Consider the following 27,882-nt stretch of genomic DNA (forward strand, 5'->3'; position numbering starts at 1 on the left):
AAGAGAGAAAAACCTACTTGAACTATTCCTCACCAATCTATCAATTCAGATGCATCTGTCCACAAACGTTTAGGTTGTAGTGACCACCACAGTTCTTCTGCTGACTAAATTCTATCTTCATGCTGTATGGCATTACCTCTTTGGTAGATGGGATAGATGTCAAACAGATCTAGCAACTCAAAAATGGCCAGCAGCAGCAGCAGAATTGTACTCAATCACAATCAGTTATCTCATGACTCAGCATATTCCTCACTCTGCCATTACCACCAAGCCGGGGGTATCAACCCTGGCCCAATGAAGAGTGCAGAAGAGCATGCCAGGAGCAGCACTAGGCATACCTATAAATGAGGTGTCAACCTGATGAAGCTACAACACAGGACTACTTGCATGCCAAGCAGTGGAATCAGTATGCGATAGACAATGCTAAGCGATCCCACAACCAACAGATCAAGGCTCTACAGTCCTGCCACAATTAAACACCTAACTGGTGGAGGCAGCTCCATAACTATCTCCATTCTCAATGATGGAGGTGGCCAACACATCACTACAGAAGACAAGAATGAAGCATTTGCAAAATATTCAGCCAGAGGGCTAAATGGATGAACCACCTTGGCTCCCCCTGAAGCCTGCAGCATCATAGAAATCAGTCTCCAGACAATTTGGGTGTGGAGCTAATTAAAAGAAATATAAAGTATAACGCTGCATTTTCTGCCAACAGTGTGGACGCACCGTTTGAGTGTGTTACTCTGTGATGTCATTGTGAGAGACATAGTAGATAGTGGCCAGGACCAAAGATGATGCTACTCAAATCATCACAGCTCTGTCTTCGGGACAGTGTCCTTTTATCCATCTTTAATGGTTCTTTGAAGTTAACGCAACTGTTCCAAAGATCAGATGTAGAAGATACCTAACTATGTGAATATGTATTTAACCAAAGTCAATTTGTAGAGGAAGTGTTAATGTGGGTGGAAGTTGTCTGTAGTGAAGATCTGCCCTGATGGCTCAGTGATCAGCTCCATATGGGAGGAGTGCGCCGCACAAAATGTATCAGCCCATGCGGCTAAAACGGCTGCAGTGTAGCTGGAATTTTTGAACCAGTTGAGCTGGAGAAGCTGAGGTTGTCCTCTTGGACAAAGAATGTGGAGGGGAACATGAAAAATCATTTATCCTTTATTTTTACGCAAAACTATTTTAAAATTAATGTTCACATGAACAGGAATATTGTTGTTACCTTAGGATTCAATCATCTCTCCATTTTCATGAAATTGGTTAATGTATTAAACATTTACAGGCGTTTTCTGCTTAAACTCACTCCGGTGAATTTTGAAAAATTCTTAATGAACAGGACTGTTTCAAAAGGCAGGACACATTTTTGTTTTTTATTTTTAATTACAGATTATCATGTAACCACAGGGAAAATAATTCTGCAATTAAAGAACAGATGATCAGTCACTTTAGTCCTGCAGCAGCTTGTGTTTGACAGTGGAACTCTCTGAGCACAGATGGACGAACAAGGTGCCAGCAGCCGTGCGGGATCGAAGCTCATATAGTTCATAGTCATGTGCCCATTCAACGTTTCCCCAAAACTCAATCTGGAGAGAAAACAGTGGAAAAAAGTCACCTCTATGCTTATAACATCCCTTCCAATCACAATCAGTGTGAAAGATTACTTTATTTGAGATAAAGGACATTAGCAAATACGTGCATTTATTTGCTTGTCAGCTGGGTATGTTTACGGTTTACCACCAAGGGTAAAACTCACAAACAAGTCATGGGATCTCCCTGGTTTGCAGCCCAAGATTATTCCTACACATATGCCTTAAAGAAGCAACAATCTAACAAGATTACACTGTTGGAATTGACATTTGAAATTCAACTCTCAAGGTTTACACAATACAAACTGATCAATAACTTTTTATGTAATTGCTATCCCTAGGTCTCAGTCCTCCTAACTTACACCTGGGGGTTTGTGCCATGATTGGGACAGCTTGATACTGTCATATTCAAGTAATCACACCATCACCATCCCTGGGTGTGTCCTGTTACACTGGCAGGACTGACCCCTCACTTTACCATTACCATCAAGCAAAGGTATCAACCTGGGTTCAATGAAGAGTGCAGGAGGGCATCCAGGAGCAGCACCAGACGTAACTAAAAATGATGACTTATCATTGCGAAACTGTCACATAGGACTACTTGCATACCAAGCAGAAGAATCAGCATATGATACAGCTAAGCAATCCCACAATGAACCAATCAGATCAAAGCTCTGAATTCTTGCCACATCCAGTCATGAATGGTAGAGTACAATTAAATAGCTAACAATGAGTAAGTTCCACCAATATCCCCCTCCTCAATTATGGGGAGCTCAGCACATCAGTGCAAAAGGCAAGGCTGAAGTATTTGCAAAAACTTCAGCCAAAAATGCCGCTTGTATGATCCATCTTGCCCTCCTCCTGAGGTCTCCTGATCAGAGATGCTATTCTTTGCTCAATTCAATTCACTCCATGTGATATCAAGAAATTGCTGAAGGCACTAGATACAGCAAAGACTGTGGGCCCTGACAACATTGTGGCAATAGCACTGAAGACCTGTGCTTCAGAACCATCCATGCCACTAGCCAAGCTATTCCAGTACAGCTAAAACACTGGCATTAACCAGACAATGTAGAAAATTGCTCAGATAGGTCTTGTCCCAAAAAAGCAGGACAAATCCAATTGGGGTCATTGCTGTCCCAGCAGTCTACTGTCACTCATCAGTGAAGTGTGGAAAATGTCATCGACAGAGCCATCAAGTAGCACTTAATGAGCAATAACCTACACACAGATGCTTGGTTTGGGTTTTGCAAGACATACTCAGCTCCTGGGCCCATTACAGCCTTAGCCAAACATGGACAAAATAACTGAATTCCATCGGCGAGATGAGATTGACTGCCCTTGACATCAAGGCAGTATTTGAGAGAGTATGGCATCAAAAAGCCCTGGCAAAATTAAAGTCAATGAGAACTAGTGGGAAAATTTTCCACTGTCTGGAGGCAGACCTAGCACAAAGGAAGACAGTGGTGATTGTTGGGGGCCAATCATCTCAATCCCAGAACATCATTGAAGGAGTTCCTCTGGGTAGTGCCCGAGGCCTTTTATCAATGACCTTCCCTTCACCATCAGTCAAATGTGGGGATGTTCACTGTTGATTGCACAATGTTCAGTAGCATTCACGACTCCTCAGATACTAAAGTAGTCCATGTCCATATGTAGCTAGACCTGGGCAACACTCAGGCACAGGCTGATACATGGCAAGTAACATTTGCGCCATACAAGTGTCAGCCAATGACAATTTCCAACAAGAGAGAATATAACCATCTCCCCATGATAGTCAATGGCATTACCATTGCTGAATCTCCCACTATCAACTACCTGGAAGTTACCATTGACCAGAAGTTGAACTGGACTAGCCATATAAATACTGTGGCTACCAGAGCAAGTGGGAGACTGGGAATTCTGAGGTCAATGATTCATTCCCTGGCTCCCCAAAGACTCCACACCATCTACAAGGCACAAAGTCAGGAGTGTGACAAAATACTCTCCACTCGTGTGGACGAGTGAGGCTCCAATAACACTCAAAAAACTTAACACCATCTAGGATAAAGCAGCTCACTTGATCGTCACTCCATCCACCAATTTAAACATTCACTTTCCCCACCACCAATGCATAGTGGCAGTAGTGTGTACAATATCAGAGATGTACAGCAGTAACTCACCAAAGCAAATTTGACCTTTCAAACCTGCGATCTCTACAACCTGGAAGGACAAGGACAGTAGACACATGGGAATGCCTGCAGGTTTCTCCAAGCAACGCACCATTCTGACTTGGAACTTTATTGCTATTCCTTCACTGGCGCAGGATCAAAATCCTAGAATACCCTCCCTACACCAGATGGATTGCAGTGATTCAAGAAGACGGCTCACCACCAACTTCTCAAGGACAATTAGGGATGGACAACAAAGGCTTGACAGTGATGCCCACATCCTATGAAAGAATAAGGGAAAAAAGATACTATCTCAACTTGGAAATATATCACCATTACTTCATCATTGCTGGATCAAAATCCAAGAGCTCCCTACCTAGGAGCACTGAGGAAGCACCTTCACCTCATAGACTGCAGTGGGTCAAGATGAAGGCCCATCAACACTTAACAAAAATTAAAGATAAGCTCAGCAACTACAAGTCAGTCAATTTAACTTTGGGGGTGGGGAAATCTCTGGAAACAATAATCCGGGGCAAATTTAATAATCACATGGACAAATGCATGTCAATTAAGGAAAGCCAGCAGAGATTTCTTACATGAAAAGAAATTGAATTAACTTGCTGGAGTTGCTTTGAAGAGATAACAAAGAGGTTGATGAGTGCAATGCTGTTGATGTGGTGTACATGGACTTCCAAAAGACGTTTGATACAATCCCATACAAGACTTGTGAGCAAAGTTACAGCTCATGGAATAAAAGGGACAGTAGCAACTTGAATACAAAATTGGCCGAGTGACAGGCAACAGAGTAGTGGTTAATGGATGTTTTTTACGCTGGAGGAAAGTTTGTAGTGGAGTTATCCAGGGGTCAGTATGGGTGCACAGGTGGCAGATGAAATTCAATGCAGAGAAATGTAAAGTGACTCATTTTGGTAGGGAGAACATGGAGAAACAATACAAAATATAGGGTACAATTATAAGGGGGTGTAGGAGCAGAGGGATCTGGGTCTATGTGCACATAAGTCACTGGAGATGGCAGGATAGGTTGAGAGAGTGATTATAAAAGCATGCAGTATCTTTGGCTTTATTAAAAGAGGCACAAAGTGCAAGATCAAGGTCATGTTGAACTTGTATAAACACCAGTTTGGCTCAGCTATAGTACTGATCCAATGCCTTCACTTTAGGAAGGATGTGAAGACACTGGAGAGAGTGCAGAAAGGATTCATGTCAACGGTTTCAGGGGTGAGGAATTCAGTTATGAAGATAGGTTATGATGTTAGGACTGCTTTCCACAAAGAAAAGAAAGCCGAGAGGAGGTATAATAATCATGAGAATTTTGAACAGAGAAGATAGGAAGAAACTGTTTGTGCCTATGAAAAGATCAGAAACAAGGGGGCATAAATTTAAAGTAATTGGCAAAAAGGAGCAAAAGCATCAGGAGAAAATAACTTTTACAGGTAGCAAGGTTCCAGGGGCAGGATCAACCGAAGCATACCAATGGGAATTAGAATGTTATCTGAAAAAGAAGAATGTGAAGCATTACAGGGAGAAGGCAGGAGAATGGCAATAGATAAATTGCTCAAAATTGCTCAGAGGTGCAGTTACGATGGGCTGATTGGCCATCTTCAGCACTGTAAAGATTCTATGATGCTGTGGACAAGAAATGGGCAATATACACTGGTCAGAACTGGGTAATTAAATCCGAAGCCAGGGTGTTAAGTTTGAGCAAAGGGAATTATGAAGGTATGAGGGGCAAATTGTCTTTAATAAGAATAATAACCTTTAATAATAATCTTTATTGTCACAAGTAGGCTTACATTAACACTGCAATGAAGTTACTGTGAAAACCCCCTAGTTGCCACATTCTGGCTTTTGTTCGGGTACAGAGGGAAAATTCAGAATATCCAAATTACCTAACAGCACGTCTTTTAGGACTTGTGAGAGGAAACCGGAGCACCCGGAGGAAACCCACGCAGACACAGGGAGAATTTGCAGACTCCACACAAACAGTGACCCAAGCCGGGAATCGAACCTGGGACCCTGGAGCTGTGAAGCAACAGTGCTAACCACTGTGCTACCATGAGGTGTATTGGGAAAATACATTAAACTGTATAATGGTACAAAGGCAATGTATATTCTTTAAAGAATTATTACATAGTTTACAGAGATTATAGGCATGAAAAACAAAAAGAAAAGTCAGTCAACCACGGCTAACAGAGGAAGTTACGGATTGTATAAGATTGGAAGAAAAAGCCTATAAAGCTGCCATAAGTAGTAGTAAACCTGAGGATTGGGAGCATTTTAGAATACAACAAAGGAGGGCCAAGAAACTGATGAAGAAAGTGAGAATAGAATATGAATGTAAACTGGCCAGAAACACAAAGACAGACTAGCTTTGATAGATAGCCAAACGTTTCCTATTTGTATAAGACAAATGTGGGTCCATTACAATAGAAGCATAATACTGTGGATGCTGGAAATCTGAAGTAGAAACAGAAAATGCTGGAAAGATTCCGTATGTCTGGCAGCATCAGTGGAGAGAGAAACAGAGTTAACATTTCAAGTCCGTATGACTCAAAATATTAACATTGTTTCTGTTTCCACAGATGCTGCCAAACCGGCTGTACCTGTCCAGCATTTTCTGTTTTAATCTGGTGTGCATTACAAGTAGAGTCAATAGAATTTATAATGGGATATAAAGAAATGGCAAAGAAGCTAAATGTCTTTGTGTCTGTCTTTGCTGAGAAAGATACTAGAAATCTCCCCAGAATTAGAGATCCAAGGGAGAATGAGGAATTGAAGAAAATTAGTATCAATAAGAAGGTGTTGGAGATGTTTATGGTACTGAAGGTTGATAGTTCCTTGGGCACTGATATTCTACACACCAGAGTGTTGAAAGAGCTAGCTATGGAGATAGTGGATGCGCTGGTGACCATATTCCAAATTTCCAGACAATCTGGAATGGTCCCTACAGAATGGAAGCCCTAGCTTTGTTTCACAAAACCTGTCTGATCTTCTCCTATCATCCATAAAGACTTTAACACTATTTTTGAGAGGAAGTGAGTGAAGCAAAACCAACGTTAGTCTGTAGCTAGAGACCTGAGGATTGGGGAAGGGAATAGGTCGCATTCAGTCCGTAGCCTATCCCGTACCTGATATTGTTCCTCGAGTCGAGATAGCAGCACGGCCTTCTCTACATTCAAGTTTCGGTCGAGCAGATTTAACGAAAGAACCACTGATTTCAGCTGATGGATGACATACTCCAGACCTAGAAAAACAAAGCTATCAGAAAAGGAGAACAAATAGGGCAGTGATTTCAACAAGGATTTCTCCAAATTGCCAACAACTCTACTTTTGAATTTCCAATATGTATCTGAAAATAAGGAGTGAATACTCTGCACTCAAAGTACTCTCTTAACTGTCTCTCATCTCTTTAGAAGAGTGTCTCTTGTATAGAAGATTTTTGACTGTAGTAGTGAAGGGCAAGGCCCTCCCTCATTATATGGGTTGTGGAAATCTATACAAGCCTCTTTCTATATAGGACGAACACCCTTATTGGTATAAAGACGTTTAAAGCATTCTCCCTGTGTCTGTGTGGGTTTCATCCCCCCACAACCCAAAGGTGTGTAGGTTAGGTGGATTGGCCATGTTAAATTGCCCCTTAATTGAAAAAAATAATTGGGTACTCTAAATTTATTAATAAAAAATAAAGAAGTTTTATAGAATGGATAGAGTGTTCATAACATGAGAATCCTTTTCCTTTCCTTCACTCACTTCCTCTCAAAAATAGTGTGAAAGCCTTCCTGGGTGATAAGAGATTGGACAGGGTTTGTTAAGGGCTGGATCCCGAGGTGGTGGAGTCTTTCGATGCTGAGAAAGGCATTTGACAGGGTGGAATAGAAATATCTGCTTACAGTTTTGGAGAAGTTTGGGCTTGGACCAAGGTTTGTCTTGTGGATACGTCTATTGTGTTAGGCCCTGTCAGCTAGTACATACCAACAATTTGAGCTTGGGGTCCTTTCAATTGGGTAGAGGAACAAGACGGGGTGTCTGATGTCTCCCCTCCTATTTGTATTGGCAAGCGAGCCCTTAGCTATGGCTTTAAGAGCTTCAAGACAATGGAATGGAATAATTAGGGGCGGGGTGGAGCATAGCACAGGGTGTCCCTAGACACCGAAGACTTGCTGCTTAATGTGACGGACCTAGTCTCCATGATGGGAGATATTAAGGAGCTTCTGAAGAGCTTTAGTTCTTTTTCGGGATACAAATTGAATCTGGGTAAGAGTGAGTATTTTCCGGTGGATCCCACGGGGGAGGGAAGCCAACCCAGGGGGCTTATCTTTCGTCTTGCCAGGTCAAACTTCAAGTATTTGGGTGCCTGAGTTACCCGGAACTCGGCACAGCTCTGTAAATTGAATTGCTCCAGTTTGATGAGTATGGTTATGTCAGATATGCAAAGGTGGTTAGCACTGGGACTACGGCGCTGAGGACCTGGCTTCGAATCCCGGCCTTGGGTCACTGCCCATGTGGAGTTTGCACATTCTCCCCGTGTCTTCGTGGGTTTTCACCCCCACAACCCAAAGATGTGCAGGTTAGCGGATTGGCCATGCTAAATTGCCCCTTAATTGGAAAAAAAAATAATTGGGTACACTAAATTTTTTTTTTAAAGTATCTGCAAAGATGGGATAACCTGCCTTTGTCCTTGGTGGGCAGAGTCCAGTTTATCAAAGTGAATATTCTGAAATGAAATGAAATGAAAATTGCTTATTGTCACAAGTAGGCTTCAAATGAAGTTACTGTGAAAAGCCCCTAGTCGCCACATTCTGGCGCCTGTTCGGGGAGGCTGTTACGGGAATCGAACCGTGCTGCTGGCCTGCCTTGGTCTGCTTTCAAAGCCAGCGATTTAGCCCTGTGCTAAATTCTACCATGGTTTTTTTTTTTCAATGTCTTCCTCCCTAAATCCTTTTTTGGGAGGGTAAACAGGTTGATAACAATTTTTATTTGGGCAGGCGAGACTCCAAGAATTTGTAGGACAGTTTTACAGCGGGACTGACAGTCCTGCGGCCTTGCACTGTTAATTTGCTTTTTTATTACTGGGCAGCCAACATAGAAAAGGTGCTGGGGTGGTGCAGTGACCCAGAGACCGCTTGGGTACAGGTAGAGGTGAGGTCATGTAATGGGTATAGGTTGGGCACACTGGTGACAGCTCCGCTCCCGTTTTTGCCGACAAAATATTCTGTGAGTCCAGTGGTCGTGTCCACTTTAAGGATATGGAGGCAGTTCAGGCAGCATTTTAGGCTGGGGTCTTTGTTGAAGTTGGCCCCCATTTGTACTAACCACCATTTGAGCCGGTGAGACTGGACGCCATGTTTGGGGTGTGGGGAAGGAACGGGTTAGAGCGAGTAGGAGACTTGTTTTTGGAGGGACGATTTACCAGCTTACAGGCACTAACGGTGGAGTATGGGCGCTCGGGGTCAAACTCATTTTGATATCTCCAGGCTCGGAATTCAGTACAGAAGACTTTCCCAACTTTTCCAATGGTGCTGTCGACATCTCTAATGGAAAAGATTATTTCACTTGCGGGGTTGGGGGGGGGGGGGGGGGAAGGTTTGGGGAATCTATGGGTGGATCATTTCAGAAGAAGTAGGCTCAGTGGATGGAGTGAAAGTGAAGTGAGAGGGGGAACTTGGGCCCTTAGTAGATGATGGAGGATGGAGAGAGGCCCTTTGCAGGATGAACTCCACATCCTCATGAGAGAGGCTGGGCTTGATCCAACTTAAGGTACAATTCAAGGCGCACCTAACCAAGGAGGATGAGCAGTTTTTTCCTGGAGGTGGACAATAGATGGGAGTGGTGTTCCGGGGGCCCGGCCAAACACACACAAATGTTCTGGTGATGTCCCAAGCTCGTGAGTTTCTGAGTCTTCTTCTTTAGCACCATGTTGCCGATTCTCAATATCAGACTGGAGCCCTGTCCTTTATTTGCTATATATGGGGTGTCGTTCTCGCCGGGGCTACAGATGGGGGCGGAGGTAAATGTCCTTGCCTGTGCCTCATTGATTGCCTGGAGGCGAGCCTTGCTGGGGTGGAGGTCTCCAACCCAGCAAGTGCCCCGGCATGGTTTGGGGATCTAATGGAGTTTTGGTACCTAAACATTAAGTACACTGTGGGGGGGATCGGTCGAGGGGTTCTACTGGAGGTGGTGGCCCTTTGTTACTCACTTCAGGGAACTGAAGACAGTCAGTTGCTAGGGGGTGAGCGAGGATTGGGAGTTATGGGGAGGGGATGGGAGGTGTGGGATCGTGTTTCATTTGTATTTTTTCATAGAATCATAGAATATACAGTGCAGAAGGAGGCCATTTGGCCCATTGAGTCCACACCAGCCCCTGAAAGAAGCAACAATGTTGAATGTTTCAGCGGCTTTATAAAAATATGTATGTTTTGTAAGATTTTGTAAAATTGAAAAACTTTAATAAAAGCATTTTTTAAAAAAATAACGTGAAGATTTGAAAACAGTAAGCCCATTCCAAATTTAGTGGTTTCTGCCAGCCCATGTATCTGGAATACCACCTTGCCGTGGTGGAGAGGCTTGGACGTTCGTTGATCCCAAGTGCAGTGCCCTCGGGAGTTTTAAGCTCCTGGCGGGGCCACCTCTGGTGAAAAGGAACCAGACAAATCGCAATCAAAACAAGTCTTCAATGGCGGATCACGTGGGAGATACTCATATGGGATCAACAGCTGTGATGGCAGATGAAGGCTGCAGCAGTAGGGAGATCCCCAGTCATTCGTTGAGGTTCCCTTGCCATTGGAACTGGACCTACCCTGTCAAGGACCGTGTATCTGATGTGCAAAGGATTTACCCATGTTAAAAGATGTTCCGCACCAGGTGGGACTACCTACCTACCGAGAGTATCTGTAATGACCTCAATTCCTCAGCGACTGGCTGACAACTTACACACTCTACTCCTCTCTTGGCAGCCACTCATTTAGTCATTGCATTCTTGCCCATCTTCTGACCGTGTCCTTGCTTTCAAAACCCTCTGAACAACACGGTAGCATAGTGGTTAGCACTGTTGCTTCACAGCGTCAGGGACCCGGGTTCGATTCCTGGCTTGGATCACTGTCTGTGCAGAGTCTGCACGGGTTTCCTCTGGGTGCTCCGGTTTCCTCTCACAAATCCCGAAAGACGTGCTTTTTAGGTGAATTGGACATTTGGAATTCTCCCTCAGTGTACCGGAACAGCGCCAGAGTGTGGCGACTAGGGGATTTTCACAGTAACTTCATTGCAGTAAGCCTACTTGTGACACTAATAAAGATTATCATATCACCAGCCTATTAAAATCTATTTGGGGGTTGAGATTGTATATATTACATAACAGAAGGTTTCATAAAACAGGCTGAATGAACCAGAGGGTCTTCCCTGTGTGTCAGTGTCCATATGTTTATAATCCTCACAATTTCCCCTTTTGTTAGCCACCTGACATTTCTACTCCACAAGGCAATGTGCTGGAATCTGTCTTTTATAGTTGAAACACTTTAGAAATGCAAGCTGTTGTTGTTGTTTCCCAAGATATGCATACAATTAGGCCTTTGTGTTATAGCAAGGGAAAAGGAAATATTTTTTCCCCACTAAAGACTTAAGTGATCACACACCTACTAGTGCCCAGAAATTATATGAGGAGAGATGCTGCTCAAAGATCTGCTTAGACGCCTTTGGAATGCTTGGTCCCAAGATATTTGTTGAGGTGCCAATCTCAACAGTATATCTGAAAGAAAACATAGATCAGTATTAAACAAAACAAATCAGTGAGTTTGCAGAGCATTAACATCGTGGGAGTATTTTAGTGGGTGATTCAGTGAACTAAAGTGGCCGAAAGCTATCGCAATATATCTGTCTCTGTATAGCTGCTCACCAGCTGAAGCAATTCCCCAGAAAGACTCTTAACTAATACGCTAATTGCATGATCCATTGCATTCTCCCCTTCACCAGATGAGGCAGACTCAGTTATTTTGTCACACGCGAGGTGTGATTATTGAACCCCATGTCTATCATCAAGCATCCAGGATAACCGTTCCCACTCACCTGTTTTCTATCCATTTGATGATTGGATCCCATTCATTTCTCTGGAGCTCCACTAAACCAGGTGGCTCCTCCACTCTGTAACTGCACATCAAAAACACAATACGTGTGGGTGAGGAAAGTTCAGTTTAAGCTCATCTATTTAAGAAAGGCCCTGAAATCACCCCTTTGTTGCATCCAACTGTTTTCACCTCACTTAGCACATTTTTCTAGTTCTCATGGAACTCTTACAATCTAAGCACTGAAACAAGTGCTTGTTACATATTTTCCCTGCCAAAGTCTTTTTGCTCCTCTTAATCTTGTGTCAGCATGTTCCTCTGTTCATCCTTAACCATTCTCCCTACAGGATTTGTAGGGGTCAACCTTGACCACAGTTCAAACCGATGACCTTTCAAGTCAGCCACTTATCATGGCACTTTTTTAGGCTGGACTATGGTCAACTAGTTCCCATGAGTTGGATGCTGCTGTTTACACCAGTAAATCAGATGCCTGTCGGGTGGCACGGTGGTTAGCACTGCTGCCTCACGGAGCCGAGAACCCAGGTTCGATCCCGGCTCCCTGTCCGTGTGGAGTTTGCACATTCTCCCCATGGGTCTCACCCCACAAAAAACAAAGATGAAATGAAGAAAATGAAATGAAAATCGCTTATTGTCACAAGTAGGCTTCAAATGAAGTTACTGTGAAAAGCCCCTGATGTGCAGGGTAGGTGGATTGGCCACGCTAAATTGCTCCTTAATTGGAAAAAATAATTGGGTACTCTAAATTTATTAAAAAAATAAATCAGATGCCTGTCTCCTGGCTCAGAATTATCAACTCAAGAAATGCTGAGGGCAGTGAGTCAGTCTTCTCCCAGCAATTGCCGAAGGCTGTAGCTTAAATGCACCAAAGCGATCCTCAAGCCAAGTTACTAACTTTCTATTTGCTTGATCGAGACTGCACAATCATCTATAGAAGCACACCAGCCCAGAGTGCTGGGCACAGATTGGCAGAAGTAATCCACATTTTCATAGGACGCCTGACTGGCGAGACAGCACATTAAAAATTCATGTTACAAGTCCGTATGACTTCTTCAGCGTGACTCTAAAGAAGACATACGGACTCAAAACATTAACTGTTTCCCTCTCCACAGATGCTGCCAGGCCTGCTGAGTTTTTCCAGCATTTTCTATTTTCATTTCAGATTTTTAGCATCTTCAGAATTTTGCTTTTATTTTTAAAAAATCAGGTGTTGGCTACTCAGAAATATCCCTGAATTGTCTAGGCCTGAATTTCAGATATGTGTTCCCAGTGATGATATTCACTGCTGCCAGCTGGAGTCTTGACTCATTATTACTGTTATCAGGAAATTATTCAAAAGTGCCATTTGAAAGCCAGAATGAGGATTCCTGATCAATAAACAACTTCACTGGTACAGAACCTTGATTAAATGTCACCCTCCTTCCCAACTGCTCACCACTCCATTCAGCACAATGGTAGGGCAGAAATCAGCAACTTTGCACCAACCTCCAAATCCAATACGAAAACTTTGAAACTTGGACCAAATATTTGGCAATTACCTGACTCTAAGGTGTAATATGGAATCATGAAATGTTGCTGCTCAGAAACGAGTCATCCGGATCAAGTCTGTACCAATATTTATCTCCCCGAGCTTCTTAGATTGATAGGAACATAGGAATTAGGAGCAGAAGTAGGCAATTCAGCCGTTCGAGCCTGTTCCACCATTTAATCAGCTCTTGGCTGATTTCTTCCAGGTCTCAGATCCACCTCCCTGCCTGTTCCCCATATCCCGTTAACCTGTTTTTGAAAATCAGAAATATATCTATCTCCTTCTTGAAACCATTTAATGATTCAGACTCCACCGCACTATGGGGCAGTGAGTTCCACAAATTCACCATCCTCTGCGAGAAGTAGTTCCTCCACATCGCAGTTTTAAATCTATCGCCTCTCAACCTATATCTGTGACCTCTCGTTCTAGATTTCCCCATAAGGGAGAACATTTGGTCTACGTTTACTTTATTTAGTATTTTATATACCCCTCTCATTCTTCTACACTCCAGCAAGCATAAGCCTAAACTGTTCAATCTCTCCTCATACGTCATCCCGGTATGAATCTAGTGAACCTCCTCTGAACTACCTCCAATGCCACCACATCCTTCCTCAAATAAGGGGACCAAAACTGGATACAATACTCCAGATGTGGTTTCACAAACACTCTAAACAATTGCAACAACACTTCTCTACTTTTATACTCCAGTCCTTTGGCAATAAACGCTAAAATTCCATTTGCCTTTTTAATTACATGCTATACCTGCATACCGACTTTCTGCGATTCATGAACAAAGACACCCAGGGGCGGGATTCTCCAAAATGGAGGCAGAGTGTTTGCGCCGTCGAGGTTCACGACGGCGCGAAACGGCCCATATCACGACCGATTCAGGGCCTGATAACAGGCTAGGAGCGGCGGCGCGTCATTTACGCGCGCCAGGCCTTGGCGCCGCGTAAAGGCAGTGCCGCATACATGACGCGGCCGGCGCCGCATAACTAGCGTCACCCGCGCATGCGTGGTTGCCGTCTTCTCCGAGTCCGCCCCGCAAGAAGATGTCAGGCGGATCTTGCGGGGCTGCAGAAGAAAGGAGGTCCTCCTTCAGAGAGGACGGCCTGACGATCGGTGGGTACCAATCGCGGGCCACATGCCATTTCAGGCCCCCACCCCACCCCCCCCCGGTGCAGGATCCCCCCACCCCGCAGGCCGCCCCCCCAGCGTTCCCGCGCTGTTCCCGCCGGCAGCGACCAGGTGTGCACGGCGCCGGGGGGAACCCGCCGTTTACGGCTGGCCGCTCGGCCCATCTGGGCCTGAGAATAGCAGATGTGCTGGAGAATCGCCATTTTGGGTGTCTCGGGCGATTCTCCGGCCTGCGCCGCGCGGAACTCGATGGGGCCGTTCTCGCCGCTTGGGAGAATCGTGGGAGGGCGTCGGACCGGCGTCGCGGGAAAATTTGGCGACCCAGGCGATTCTCCCAACCGGCGCGGGAGCGGAGAATCGCGCCCCCAGATCTCTCTGCCCAGGTGCATTTTGAATCTGCTTTCCATTTAGATAATAATCTGCCTTTCTATTTTTGGGGCTAAAATGGATAATCTCACATTAAACTTCCTTGTGCCAAATTTTGGCCATTCTTCTATTCTATCTATGTCTGTTTGTCCTCTTCACTGCCTGCTTTCCCACCTATTTGAGTATCATCCGCAAATGTTTTTATGTTACACTCTGTCCTTGCTTGCAGATCATTTATATAGATTGTAAACAGTTAAGGTCCACGGACTGTGGCACCCTGCTAGTTAGTTCATCAGCCAGAGAAGGACCCATTTATCTCTGCTTTTTAAAAAAAATGTATTTTATTACAAACATGTATCAAACAGGTTACAGCGAATAAACACCCCCAGGAAACATACTTCCCAACAATCAACTATACAATCTGTACAGATTTTCCCCTTGTTTCACGCCCCCCCCCACCCCACGATGAACAGCCCCTCAAACACGGTCACAAACATCCCCCACCTTTCCTCAAACACCCTGAAGAGCCCCTTAACTCATATTTTATCTTCTCTATTCGCAGGAAGTCATACAGGTCACCCAACCAAGCCGCTACCCCCGGTGGCGATGCTGACTGCCACGCCAGGAAAATTCACCACTGTTCAATCAGAGAGGCGAAGCCAAGACATCAGCCTTCCTCCTCTCCATGAGTGCCGGCTTCTCTGAAACCCCAAATATCGCCACCAAAGGGTCCGGGTCCACCTCTTCCTCCACTATCCTGGCTAAGACAGTGAACACTCCCGCCCAGAATCTTCTCAATTTTTCCCAACCCCAAAACATGTGCCGTGATTCGCTGGCCCTCGCCCACACCTCTCACACTCATCTCCTACCCCCTGAAAGAACCCACTCATTCTCACCCGAGTCACATGCACCCTGTGCACCACCTTAAACTGTATCAGGCTCTTCCTTGCACAAGAGGAGGTCCCATTTACCTTACGCAGTGCCTCACTCCATACTCTCCAATTGATGTCCCCTCCCAACTCCGCTTCCCATTTCTCCTTGATCTTCACCACCCGCTCGCCTCCCTGGTTCCCCAGCCACTTGTATATATAACCCCATCGACCCTCTGCTTTCTGTCAGTCAGCAAATCCTCAATTCAATCTAGTACTCTACCCACAATCCCCTGCGATATCACCTTCTGGATCAGTCTTTTATGTGGCACCTTGTCAAACACCTTCTGGAAGTCTAGATATACCACATCCACAAGTTCTCCATTATCCACCTTGCAGGTTACCTGCTCAAAGAACTCAAGCAAGTTTGTCAAGTATGACTTACCCTTCATAAAACTATGCTGACAATGGTGGATTGAGCTGTGTCTTTCCAAAAGTTCAGTCATCTCCTCCTTAATGATGGATTCCACCACAGAGGTTAAGCTAACCGGTCTATAGTTTCCCACTTATTGCCTCTCTCCCTTTTTGAATAGGGGTGTCATATTAGCGTGTTTGCAATCCATTGGGACCTTTCCAGAATCAAGGGAATTTTTAAATATCATAACCAATGCATCCACGATCTCTGCTGCCACCTCGTTAACACCCTAAAGGTACAGGCCATCATGTCCCGGAGAGTTATCTGCCTTTAATCCCATTAGTTTATTCAATACCTTTTCCCCAGTTATTGCACCAAGTTCCTCTGCATTAACTGCAGTTTTTGGTTAGCACTGCTGCCTCACGGCGGCGAGGACCTGGGTTCGCTCCTGGCCCCAGGTTACTGTCTGTATGGAGTTTGGACATTCTCCCCATGTCTGCGTGGGTCTCACCATCACAAACCAAAAGGATGTGCAGGGTAGGTGAAATGGCCACACTAAATTGCCCCTTAATTGGAAAAAAAGAATTGGATACACTAAAACTGCAGTTTTTGGAAATGTTTTATTATCCTCTTCAGTGAGGACAGAGGCAAAATATTGGTTCAGTGCCTCCGCCATCTCTGTGTTCCCCTATTACCTCACCAGTATTGTCCGCTAAAGGGAAAACATTCTTTAGCTATTCTCTTCCTCTTTATATACTTATCAGTATATGGTATCAGTGTTTATATTTTCTGCTAGTTTCCTTTCGTAGTTCATCTTAGTTCTTTTGATATTATTTTTAGTAGCCTTTTGCTGAAACTTAAAGCTCTCCCAATCTTCCAGCTTACCACTAGCTTTTGCAGTATGGCATGCCCTAATTTTTGCCTTTATGTCCCCTTTACTTCCTTTGTTAGCCATGAAACGTTTTTCTTCCTCTTCCAATTCTTCTTCCTCTCAGGAATATGCTTTAATTGAGAGGTATTTAATAGCTCCCTGAACATCTGCCATTGTTCCTCAACTTTCTTACCCTCAATTATTTGTGCCCAGTCTACTTGGGCTAACTCTTTCCTCAGGCCTGAATAATTACCTCAGCCCAACGCTAAAATTCTAGAATGGCACTCTGTCCTCTCTCACTCGATCTGAATTTGAAATTCTAGCATGCTGTGATCACTCCTTCCAAGAGGATCCTTAACGACAAGAATATTTATCAACTCTTCATTACAGAATTCTAAATCTAAAAGAGCCTTCTCCCTGGTTGGCTTCATAACATATTGCTCTAAGAAACAATCCCTCATACACTCTATGAAATCACCCTCAAGGCTCCCCTTGCCAATTTGATTAATCCAGTCAATATGCATTTTAAAATCACCCATGATTACCGTTGTGCCCTTCTCACAAGCCCATTATTTCTTGGTTTTATACTATGCCCCACTTCACCTCCTTTTCCATCCTGTCTATCCTTTCTGAATACTGAACATTCTTGGACATTCAACTCCCAGTCCGCCTGCAACCATGGATTAGATCCAACGGCCATACTGCACCCGAAAAGCAGCTCGCCGCAGCGCAGCATGGCTGATAAAAGCTGCGACACCCCACTCCAGGGGTCTATGTGGCTTGCAATGCCTCACGGGATCCAACGAGACGTTGAGATGTATAGCCCGTCCGTTGTTGGCAGGATCACTCTTTGGAAAAGCTGCATATTAGAGCAAGACTGTAAGTCTCACTCTAGTGTGCAGATTCCCAAGGTACCTGAGGCTTTGGGATTCATCCCCAAAGGCCGTGAAACCTCCCATAGGTCGTTTGGGTTGGGGGACGGGTCGGGGATTGCTCCGGGTGCCTCAAAGATCAGGGTCCCAATCTCTCGCTACACTGGTGAGTCCCAATGAGTGGAGCTCCCCAATGTCCAAAACAGGGCTATGTGCGGCCTTGGCTGTGCATTCCCCGCTTGTACAAAGTGAATCGCGTTGAATAGCTATGTTTATCGGCGCTGCAAGCGCCCAGAAACACACGGCCAAACTCACTCGTTATGGGACTTTGTTCCTATTTAGTTGAATCGAGCCCCATGTTTCAGTACTCCCCACCAAATCATACCCATTTGTCTCCATTTGTGCCATCAGCTCACTGACCTATTCTGAATACTGCCCGCTTGCTATCGTTTCATTAATAGTGGAAATAATCTATTGCCGTTTACTTCGTTAAAACTCATTTGAATCTTGATTGAATCTTGAAGACCTCGATCAGATCACCCCTTAACCTTCTGATGTCTAGAGCAGAAAAGTCCAAATTTCTCACATCTTTCTTCTATAGCTGTAACTCTGCATCCCTGGCAATGTCCAAAAGAATCTATACATTAACCTTTCTATCACTTTCCTATCAGGACGACAGTGGCACAATGGTTAGCACAGCTGTCTCACGGCGCCAGGGACCCGGGTTCAATTCTGGCCTTGGGCGACTGTGTGGAGTTTGATCTTTCTCCCGTGCCTGCGTGGGTTTGCTCCGGTTTTCTTCCACAGTCCAAAGATCTGCAGGTTAGATGGGGTTACGGGGATCGGGCGGGAAAGTGAGCCTGGAAAGGATGCTCTTTCAAGAGGGTCCATGCTGGCTCAATGGGCCAAACAGCCCCCTTCTGCACTGTAGGAATTCTATGGTTTTTGATTGAGTGCCTAAAACTGCACACATTATTGGAAATACCGCCTAGTTCAGTCTTGCGCAAGTACATCATTACCTTTTTGTATTCTGTGCCGCAGATATAAAACTAAACTTATATTTTTTAATTACCTTATCTATTTGAAGTTGACACTTTTAATGATCTGTGTATTTTGTTGTTATGTAAAGATATTAAGAGTTGTAGAGCAAAGACCAGTAAATGGAGTTGGGTACCATCAAACTGATTGGCAGAATAGGCTCTAAGTATCAAATTGCTTACTTTTGTACCTATCAATTTCACTTCCGAAGTTTTTCTTTCCAAATTAATTCCTTCACGTTTTTCTTCATTGAACTGCACTGGCCATGTATCTGCCCACCCTACTACTCTATCTGTGTACCCCTCTAGTTTTTCCACAGTTTTTGTCACAATTAGTCAGCACCCCCTGAAAAAGAATTAGCATCAAGAAGAACATTTGAATATTATTCATTCAGTTCTCAAGGGGAGATGGTAGCATAGTGGTATTGTCGCTTGGACCAGGAGTCCAGACACACAGCATAATACTCTGGGGTCCCAGGTTCGAATCCTACCATAGAACCGGAATTAAAAAGTCTAATGACCATGAAAGCATTGTCGATTGTTGTAAAAACCTATCTGGCTCACTAATGTCCTTTCGAGAAGGAAATCTGCCGTCCTAATCCAGTCTGGCCTACATGTGACTCCAGATTCACACAACGATGCAGTTGACCCTTAACTGCCCCCATTAAAATGGCCCAGCAAGCCACTCAATTCAAGGGCAATTAGGGATGGGCAACAAATGCTGGTTCAGCCAGCAACGCCCACAGAGTATTTATGCATATAGTTCATAAATGCATGCAAAAATATGACAATCTCACCCACAGCAAGTATGACTTACCAGACAGTATCTGTGTCCAGGTATTTGAGAGCCGCCCTAATCAACTGTTCTTTTGTTCTTTGTGTGGGATTATCCAGTGCGGTGTTGCATAAAGTTGTCTAATCAAAGAAAAGTTTAACTTTAGGGGGTAATCACAACTTTCCTACATAATGGATGTGGAACTTCAAAGTTCATAGTGTGAAGCTCTTTGAGATATTCTGAGGTGGTGAGGAAACATAGAATTTCAATGTCTTTCATTAATCAAGACGTCTTAAAGTGTTTTATATCCATTCAGTAATTTTTTGAAGTGTAGTCACTTTTGCAATATAGGAAACACAGCACACAAAATGATTCCATAAACAACATGATAATGGCCAAATGATCTATTTTAGTGATGATGGTTGAGGACTAAATATTGGCCCGAAATACCCTGCTCTTCTTCCAATCGTGTTGTGGAATCTTTTATGCTCACCTGACATTGGAACTGAAAGACTGTGACAACGCAGCATTCCCTCAGTAATGCACCAAATTAATTTGTAGTCCTCATTTACCTGCCATTCATTCTGCCACTACCAACAGTGGCATAAATTATAGCAGGAGTGGGGGTTACAAACACAGTAATTTGGATAATACATGCTTTCATATGGTCAGAACCATTAAACCATGATGCGCATGATGTCTAATCACTATTCATCATATTCAGTGTATACTGGGAGGCATCAGTCAGACTTTATGTGCTCTTATATAAAGTGTGATACAGAAAATTTGCATGTGTGACAGCCAAGGTGTCGTAGACATAAACAAATGCTAGAAATAAACTTTTTATATGAATAAGAATTAGAGAAATACATCTCAATAAGGTTCACCTGTTGCTAACTTTCTCCTTGGTTCGATTGCTCTGTTTTAGTACCTTTGCTCTCGAGTCGCCAGGTATCTTTATACCGCCACGAGGTTCAAGTCCGAGTAATGATCAATAACCCAATACACCGATTAGTAAGTTTTAAATCAAAGCACATTTATTATACACAGTAATCGCTACTCATGCACAAATTCTACGTCTAAGCTACTTCTACAACTAACAGGCCAATACTTAACTTCGGACTCAGGGGAACAAATGGCCTTTCGTTCGGGTTCTGAGTCTGCGGGATTCGAAGTTGGTACGGATTGGAAGCTAGGAGCGCCTATCTCGTAGCGAGCATTGAATTAAGACGTACTTTGTTCGGGGGTCATTGCACCGGTCACGGTCAATGTTGGTTCGTGTTGCTGGGTGACCCGGGGAGGACGCTGTGGTGAAGAGAGCGATTTGAACTTGGGGCTCAACTCTTATAGTCCCCAGGGGCTTCCCGCCTTTTGGGGCGGACCCTTTACCTGGTCCCAAATGATTGGACTTTGTCCCAATCGCTTGGTTCGATTTCTCCAATACCGGAGCGGTTCCCTGATCGATGGGCGGTCTTGAGGTGCTCGTTCACCTCCTTTGTGTTGGCTCCTGCTGGCGCCGAGGAGTCTGGCTTTGCTTTGTGTGTCCAAAATGTTACTTATTGTTCCCGGGGATTGCTCATCAGTCTGCAGATGGCTGCTACATTGTTATGTTGATGGTCGCTGGTATCGATGTTGTCTGGCCTTTGCAGAGGTAAATACACAGCAAGCCTGCAGCTGCTGGTTTCCGTCTATGTTGGTTGACTTTCCCATCAGCCTTTGCCGATCGCCATTTTAAATCGGGAGCTGGCCAATTTAGGTGGCTATACACCCCACCCCAACAGTTCATAACTCACTTCAAGATTCAGATTTACATTGTGAACCTCCCAACAAAAAGTTATGATAACTGGTTTCTTTTTATATAAAAAAGAATAATCTTCTGATAGCAGCACCTGATTCTTTTCTGCACCTTTGCTAATTACACTACGTCTGGCTGATGGTCACCTCCACAAGTTTCAGAAGCTATCACACATTTGTGACAAGTTATTTGACTGGAAAGGTACAAGAACTTCTTGCAACCCTGATCCTGTCCTGGTTCACCATCAATTTACACTAACGTTCCTGCAGACCACCTTGCAGGTTTCTTTCTCCAGGTGTGGACACTGCAGCCAGTTGTAATGTGCCCACTAATCCAAAATCAAAATATTGCAGATGGTGGAAATCTGAAGTAAAAACAAAAGTGCTGAAAATACTCAGAACCTTTTTGACGAAGGGTTAGGGTTAACCTGAAACATTAAGTCTGTTTCTCTCTCCATAGATGCTGTGTGACCGGCTGAGTATTTCCAGCATTGTCTGTTTTTATTATTTATAATGTCCCCACTATTGCCCTGATGCAATCTGCTCACCCATTACAGATCAAAGTTATGGCGATATGCCACACCAGTCACTGATTTCAATAATTTCAGATCAATGCAATTTTTAAAATCCTTTGAAATGAAATGAAAATGAAATGAAATGAAAATCGCTTATTGTCACAAGTAGGCTTCAAATGGAGTTACTGTGAAAAGCCCCTAGTCGCCACATTCTGGTGCCTGTTCGGGGAGGCTGGTACGGGAATTGAACCCACGCTTCTAGCCTGCATTGGTCTGCTTTAAAAGCCATCTATCTAGCCCTGTGCTAAACCAGCAACCTTTCATGGGATGTGGACATGATGGTAAGACCAGCATTTGTTGTCCATCCTCAATTTTCCTCGAGAAACTAATGATGAGCCGCCCTCTTGAACAGAGTGGTTTGCTGGGCGATTTCAGAGGGCAGCTAAGAGTTGACCACATCGCTGTGGGTCTGGAGTCACCTGTAAGCCAGATAAGGCAAGGGCAGCAGATTTCCTTTGCTGAAGAACATTAAGGGACCAGATGGGGTTTTATGACAATCGATGATAGCCTCATGGCCACAATACTGAGACTAGGTTTCAATTTCAGATTAATTGATCAAATTTAAATTCCACCAGTTGCCATGGTGGAATTTCAACTTCTGTCCCCACGGTACTAGCCTAGACACCTAGAGTACTAGTTCAGTCCACTACTGCACTGGCCCCTCTTCTCCCATTGCTTCGGATGGCAAGCCTTGGTAATGGTCTACTGTTGCCATTTATAGCTCCACTTGTTCATTACCATCCCAATTTGCCTCATACCATCATTTGTCGTTTAATCACACCTACCATCCACCCTATCACAGACATTCTCTTTGTCCTTTCCCTCCCATTTCTTTTCCCTGCCTCTGCACTTGCTTAAAACCTGTTATGTTTCTCACTTCTTCCAGCTCTGCCGAGAGATCATTGTTCTGAAAGGTTAACACTGTTTCCCTCCCAGCTAATGCTGCCGGAAATGCTAAGTATTTCCAGTGTTAATTCCAAAGGGTTTACTTGCTTATGTTGCCAAGTTTAAAAAGTTTATAAAAAGCACAATTAAAACAAGACTCTACCAGATGCATGGTGAAGAACTGCAACGTGTCTCGCTGAGAGTCCCATTCAGTGGCAACAGCGATTGCCAGAGCTTCGCTGGAGACTGTGAACAATTTTCCCTGAGGCGTCTTCAGTTTCCGGCGGTCCAGGTTTATCTCAAATGCTCCTCCTGCACAAGCAAAGAAACAGACCTGTACAAAGTCAGAGGGCTGGCTGTCAAACATGGAGTGGTGGGTTCAGTCTTCCCGCAAGAATATGCAACCTAAATCAGGATTGAGTGCAATAAGTTACTTTGGTCTGGTTTAGCTTTAAAACTGTGAATACTGTGAATAGCTAGAGCCAACCATTCTACTGAATGCTTCAATTAACATTTTTTTTCTGGGCTTGGGCCTAGAACAGAGCATTATGGCAGAGCTTAGAGCTTCAGGAGCTGAAGGTATAGGCACCAATGGTAGTCTAAAGGCCAGAGATGGAGGAGCACAGATATCTCATGAGGGTTACAGGGCCAGAGATTACTGAAGAGGATGGGGAAAGAGCCAAGTCATGGAGGGAATTGAAAACAAGGATGAGAATTTTAAAATCATGGCGTGCTTAACTGGGAACCAATGGGGGACAGTGAGGATAGGGATGATAGATGAACAGAAATAGGTGTCAGTTATGATTCAGTTTTGGATGAAACTGGAAGGCCAGACAAGAATGTGCTGGAATAGACAAGTCTAGAAGTAACAAAGGCATAAATGTGGGTTTCAGTAGATGAGCTGAGGCAGGGGTGGAGCTTGTGATGTTGCAGAGGTGAAATAGGCAATCTTAATGATGGTGCAGGTATGTAATTGGCAGCTCATTGCAGTGTCAGAAATGACACCAAGTTTGTGAATAGTCTTGTTCCGCCTCAGGCAACTGCCAGGGAGAGGGATGGAGTCAGTGACTAGGAAATGGATTTTACGGTGGGGACCAGAAAGAGGATGATACAGAGGAAGACATTTGTGATTTTGATGAGAACTGTTTTGGCTCTGTGGCAGGGCAAAACTTAACTGGCAATATGGTATGCGTTTTTGATTACTTTTGCCGACATTTTTATAGCAAGTTAGTCACACTCCTGCATAGCTAGATAACATACAGCATTTACACAGCACACCATCACATCTTAAAAACGTCCCAAAAATCTTCCCAAAGTGCAAGATATGCATGCTAATCACAGTGCCAATGTGCACCCTGCAAAGTCATCAAAACAGCGCTGAAACAAATGGTCCAGGTGGTCTATTTATGACGGTGTCAAGGGAAGAATGTTTGTATGGCAACATTCAATCTTCAGCGCCCATAGGCAGTTTTGACATGTTATCCATAGAATAACATTACTGTATTCCCTCAGTTTAAAGAGGAGTGGAAAGTGAGACACGACGTTGTGGAGGCTGGGGAATCAATTGAAATTTTTCAGATAGAGATCAACAGATTTTTTTTACGTGCAGATATCGAGAATCAAAGAGTGGTTGAGTGCCAAGTAACATTTGTGTCACACAACTGCCAGGTAATGACCATCCCATCTCCAGCAAGAACCAACTCTCAGATGGCCTTCTATGATGTGTCTGTGTTCTCAGAAATTTCTCCAAAGCCTCAGCTTTGATGAAAATCAATCATTCACAATCCTGACTTGAAAACGTTTCCGTTCCTTCATCATCACCGAGTCAAAACCTTGAAACTCTCAACCTAACAGCACCATGAGTGCACCCATACCACTTCATTGCAGTGGTAATGTAAGCCAACTTGTGACAATAATAAAGATTATTATTATGGTTCAAGGTGGCAGCTCACCAACACCTTCTCAAGAGCAATTAAGGATGGGCATGTAAATGTTGACCTTGCCAGTGAAGCCCAAATCCTATGAATGAGAAAAAATAAAGGTGAGCACCGATCCGTCACGATCTAATCATATGGAGGAATAGCTTTAGGTGCTGATAACCTTCTCCTGTTCCTGTGTCCAACAATATAGCATTGTCATTCTCCCCATGTCTGCGTGGGTTTCACCCCCACAACCCAAAGATATGCAGGTTAGGTGGATTGGCCATGCTAAATTGCCCCTTAATTGGAAAAAAGAAAAATTGGGTACTCTAAATTTAAAAAAAACCAACAATATAGCATTGTTTGTTTTCTTTTTAAAATAAATTTAGAGTACCCAATAATTGTTTTCCAATTAAGGGGCAATTTAGTGCGGCCAATTCACCTAACCTGCACAGCTTTGGGTTGTGGGGGTGAAACCCACGCAGACACAGGGAGAATATGCAAACTCCACAGACAGTAACCCAGGGCCAGGATTCGAACCCGGGTCCTCAGCGCCATAGGCAGCTGTGCTAACCACTGTGCCCCTTACAATATAGCATTGTTTCCTAGAATTTAGTTCCAATGGGGATTGTGGTCATTCCGTTATGCAACTGAGATTCAACACTGATTTTTAAAAAGTCTAAACTCATAAACAGATAGGAGAATACAAATCTTACCTTCCCCTTGAGAAATGCTAACATTCTGATAAAATTTCTTCCGCTCTAGAAAAGAAGACAAATTTAAAGGGTTGTCAGACAACTCTTATTCATCAAACATAAGAACCTGAATCTGCTGAAGCCTTGTGTCATAGCACCAGCTTATCTACAACTTGCACTCATATTGTGTTGCAGATATTCTAGATGATTATGGTATGAGTCAAACAAAACTTCCTGGGACTTCTCCAGAGAGTCTCAGAGAAACAGTTTACTGAATTATCATCACTGTGATCATCACAGTCACGGGGACCAATGGCCCTGGAGGGCACAGAATCAATACTGCATTCAACCAGGTTGCATGTCAGCAAAGTTTACTGGAATCTGAAGTCTCAGATAAGTTAAAATGATTAATGTTTGGACAGCCAAGGTGGTGGTGTCCTGGTATTGTCACTGGACTAGTAATCCAGAGACCAAGAGTGGTACTCTGGGGACCCGGGTTTGAACCCCACCATGGCAGATGGTGAAATTTGAATTCAATCAAAATCTGGAATTAAAAGTCTAATGATGACCATGAAACCATTGTCAAACAAACCCATCTGGTTCACTGGTGTCCTTCAGGGAAGGAATTCCACCATCCTTACCCATACCGGGGGTCTGACCTACATGTGATCATAGACCCACACAGCCATATGGTTGACTCTTAACTGTCCCCATTGAAATTACCTAGTAAGCCACTCAGTTGAAGGGAAATTGGGGATGGGCAACAAATGCAGGCTCAGCTAGTGACACCCACATCCGAAGAATGAAAAAAAAGCCAGATAGGTACAGATTTCTTCCCAGCTAACATTATTTTTACTCGTAGCACAGATTACAACAGAAACTGTGAAATATGGGGTGGGATTCTCTCAGCCCAGGCCGGGCTGGAGAATCAGCGGGACGGGCGCAAATCGCGCGCCGCCGCCCCAATGATTGTCCGGTGGGCGGAGAATAGGCGCCATTGGCGCCGTTCTACACGCCCCCCCCGCCCCCCCCGGCTATTCTCTGCCCGAGATGGCCACGCAAAAAATCTGAGTCCCACTGGTGCCACCCATGTGTGCTCTTACCCGGCGGGACCTCGGCGTGCATGCGGCCTGGTTTGGGGGGGGGGGGGGGGGGGTGGCTCCGCTGGGGGCCTCTTTTGCTCCGTGCCAGCCCCTGCAGCCCTACGCCATGTTGCGTCGGGGCCAGCACGGAGAAGGTAGCCACTGCGCATGCGCGCATTGGCACCGGTCCCACTGCGCATGCGTGCATTGCCACTGGTCCCATTGTGCATGCGCAGTCCCACGGCACCGGGAGCAGCGTGGGTCGTTCCAGTGCCGTGCTGGCCCCCTGTAGGGGTCAGAACCGCTGCTCCTGAGGCCATGTCGAATTAATGCCACTTTCTTTTTTTTTTAATATAAATTTAGTGTACCCAATTCATTTTTTTCCAATTAAGGGGCAATTTAGCGTGTTCAATCCACCTATCCTGCACATCTTTGGGTTGTGGGGGCGAAACCCACGCAAACACGAGGAGAATGTGCAAACTCCACACGAACAGTGACCCAGAGCCGGGATCGAACCTGGGGCCTCGGCGCCGCGAGGCAGCAGGGCTAACCCACTGCGCCACCGTGTTGCCCTTAATGCCACTATCTATAGAATCATTTATGTCACCTATGGACATCTGAGAGTACTTCACAGCTGATGGAAGTTCTCTTTAAGTGTAGTCCCTGCTGTAATTGCTCACAATGGGATCATGACCAGGTGTTTTAATGATGCTAGTTAAGGGATAAATATCAGCAAGAACTTTAAATAGTTCGTCTTTAAATAGTGTCATTAGTTCTTTTACGTTCACCTGAGAGAGCAGAGGGGTCCTCAGTTTAATGCCTCAGCTGAAAGTTGGAACTCCCTCAGTAATGGAATGATGGTTAAACAGTCTACCTTACGGGACTCAACACAATCTTGTGACACCTTATATTCGATTTCCCCGTCTCCAATCTCAATGTTAGTACATATTGGGTTTGCATTGCTCGAGGCGCCCACCTGCTGCAGGGTACCGCCGTCTCCACTCCATCCTTCCCGTCACCTGGGAATCAAGCACTGGCCTGGACAGAGCGGGCAGCCGGGCCCAGAGGCGACCCAACATCCTCCCACTATTCGCCCCACGATCTCGAGGATAGAATCACCCCGGCAATGGCTGCTGTCGCTCTCTAGCCGCCGGCTCTCACAATCAGCTTGTCTCTCCCTCAGGGCGCAGCCATCTTCCTGACCTTTCACCCCCGCAAACCACA

At 44.6% G+C, this 27,882-nt stretch overlaps 1 protein-coding gene across 1 annotated transcript; it reads right to left on the bottom strand.

Annotated features, from left to right (window-relative positions):
- Positions 1-1,365: 1,365 nt before the first annotated feature.
- On the bottom strand, positions 1,366-27,882 carry atpaf2 (ATP synthase mitochondrial F1 complex assembly factor 2). Its single transcript, XM_072481076.1, has 8 exons — positions 27,635-27,882; positions 25,598-25,642; positions 23,126-23,274; positions 19,751-19,848; positions 11,825-11,905; positions 11,395-11,507; positions 6,895-7,010; positions 1,366-1,592 (listed from the first exon to the last, which is right to left on the bottom strand). The coding sequence occupies exons 1-8, from the start codon at positions 27,735-27,737 to the stop codon at positions 1,455-1,457; spliced, it is 843 nt and encodes a 280-aa protein (XP_072337177.1). The 5' UTR covers positions 27,738-27,882; the 3' UTR covers positions 1,366-1,454.

This window comes from Scyliorhinus torazame, chromosome 17 (assembly GCF_047496885.1).
Source record: "Scyliorhinus torazame isolate Kashiwa2021f chromosome 17, sScyTor2.1, whole genome shotgun sequence".
Taxonomy (NCBI): domain Eukaryota; kingdom Metazoa; phylum Chordata; class Chondrichthyes; order Carcharhiniformes; family Scyliorhinidae; genus Scyliorhinus; species Scyliorhinus torazame.

Coding starts and splice junctions, on each gene's coding strand:
- atpaf2 (XM_072481076.1), bottom strand. CDS start 27,737: ATGTTGGGTCGCCTCTGGGCCCGGCTGCCCGCTCTGTCCAGGCCAGTG. Junction 19,849..23,125: donor AGTTCTTCACCATGCATCTG/GTAGAGTCTTGT, acceptor TTCTTTGATTAG/ACAACTTTATGCAACACCGC. Junction 11,508..11,824: donor ATCAAATGGATAGAAAACAG/GTGAGTGGGAAC, acceptor GTTTTCTTTCAG/ATATACTGTTGAGATTGGCA.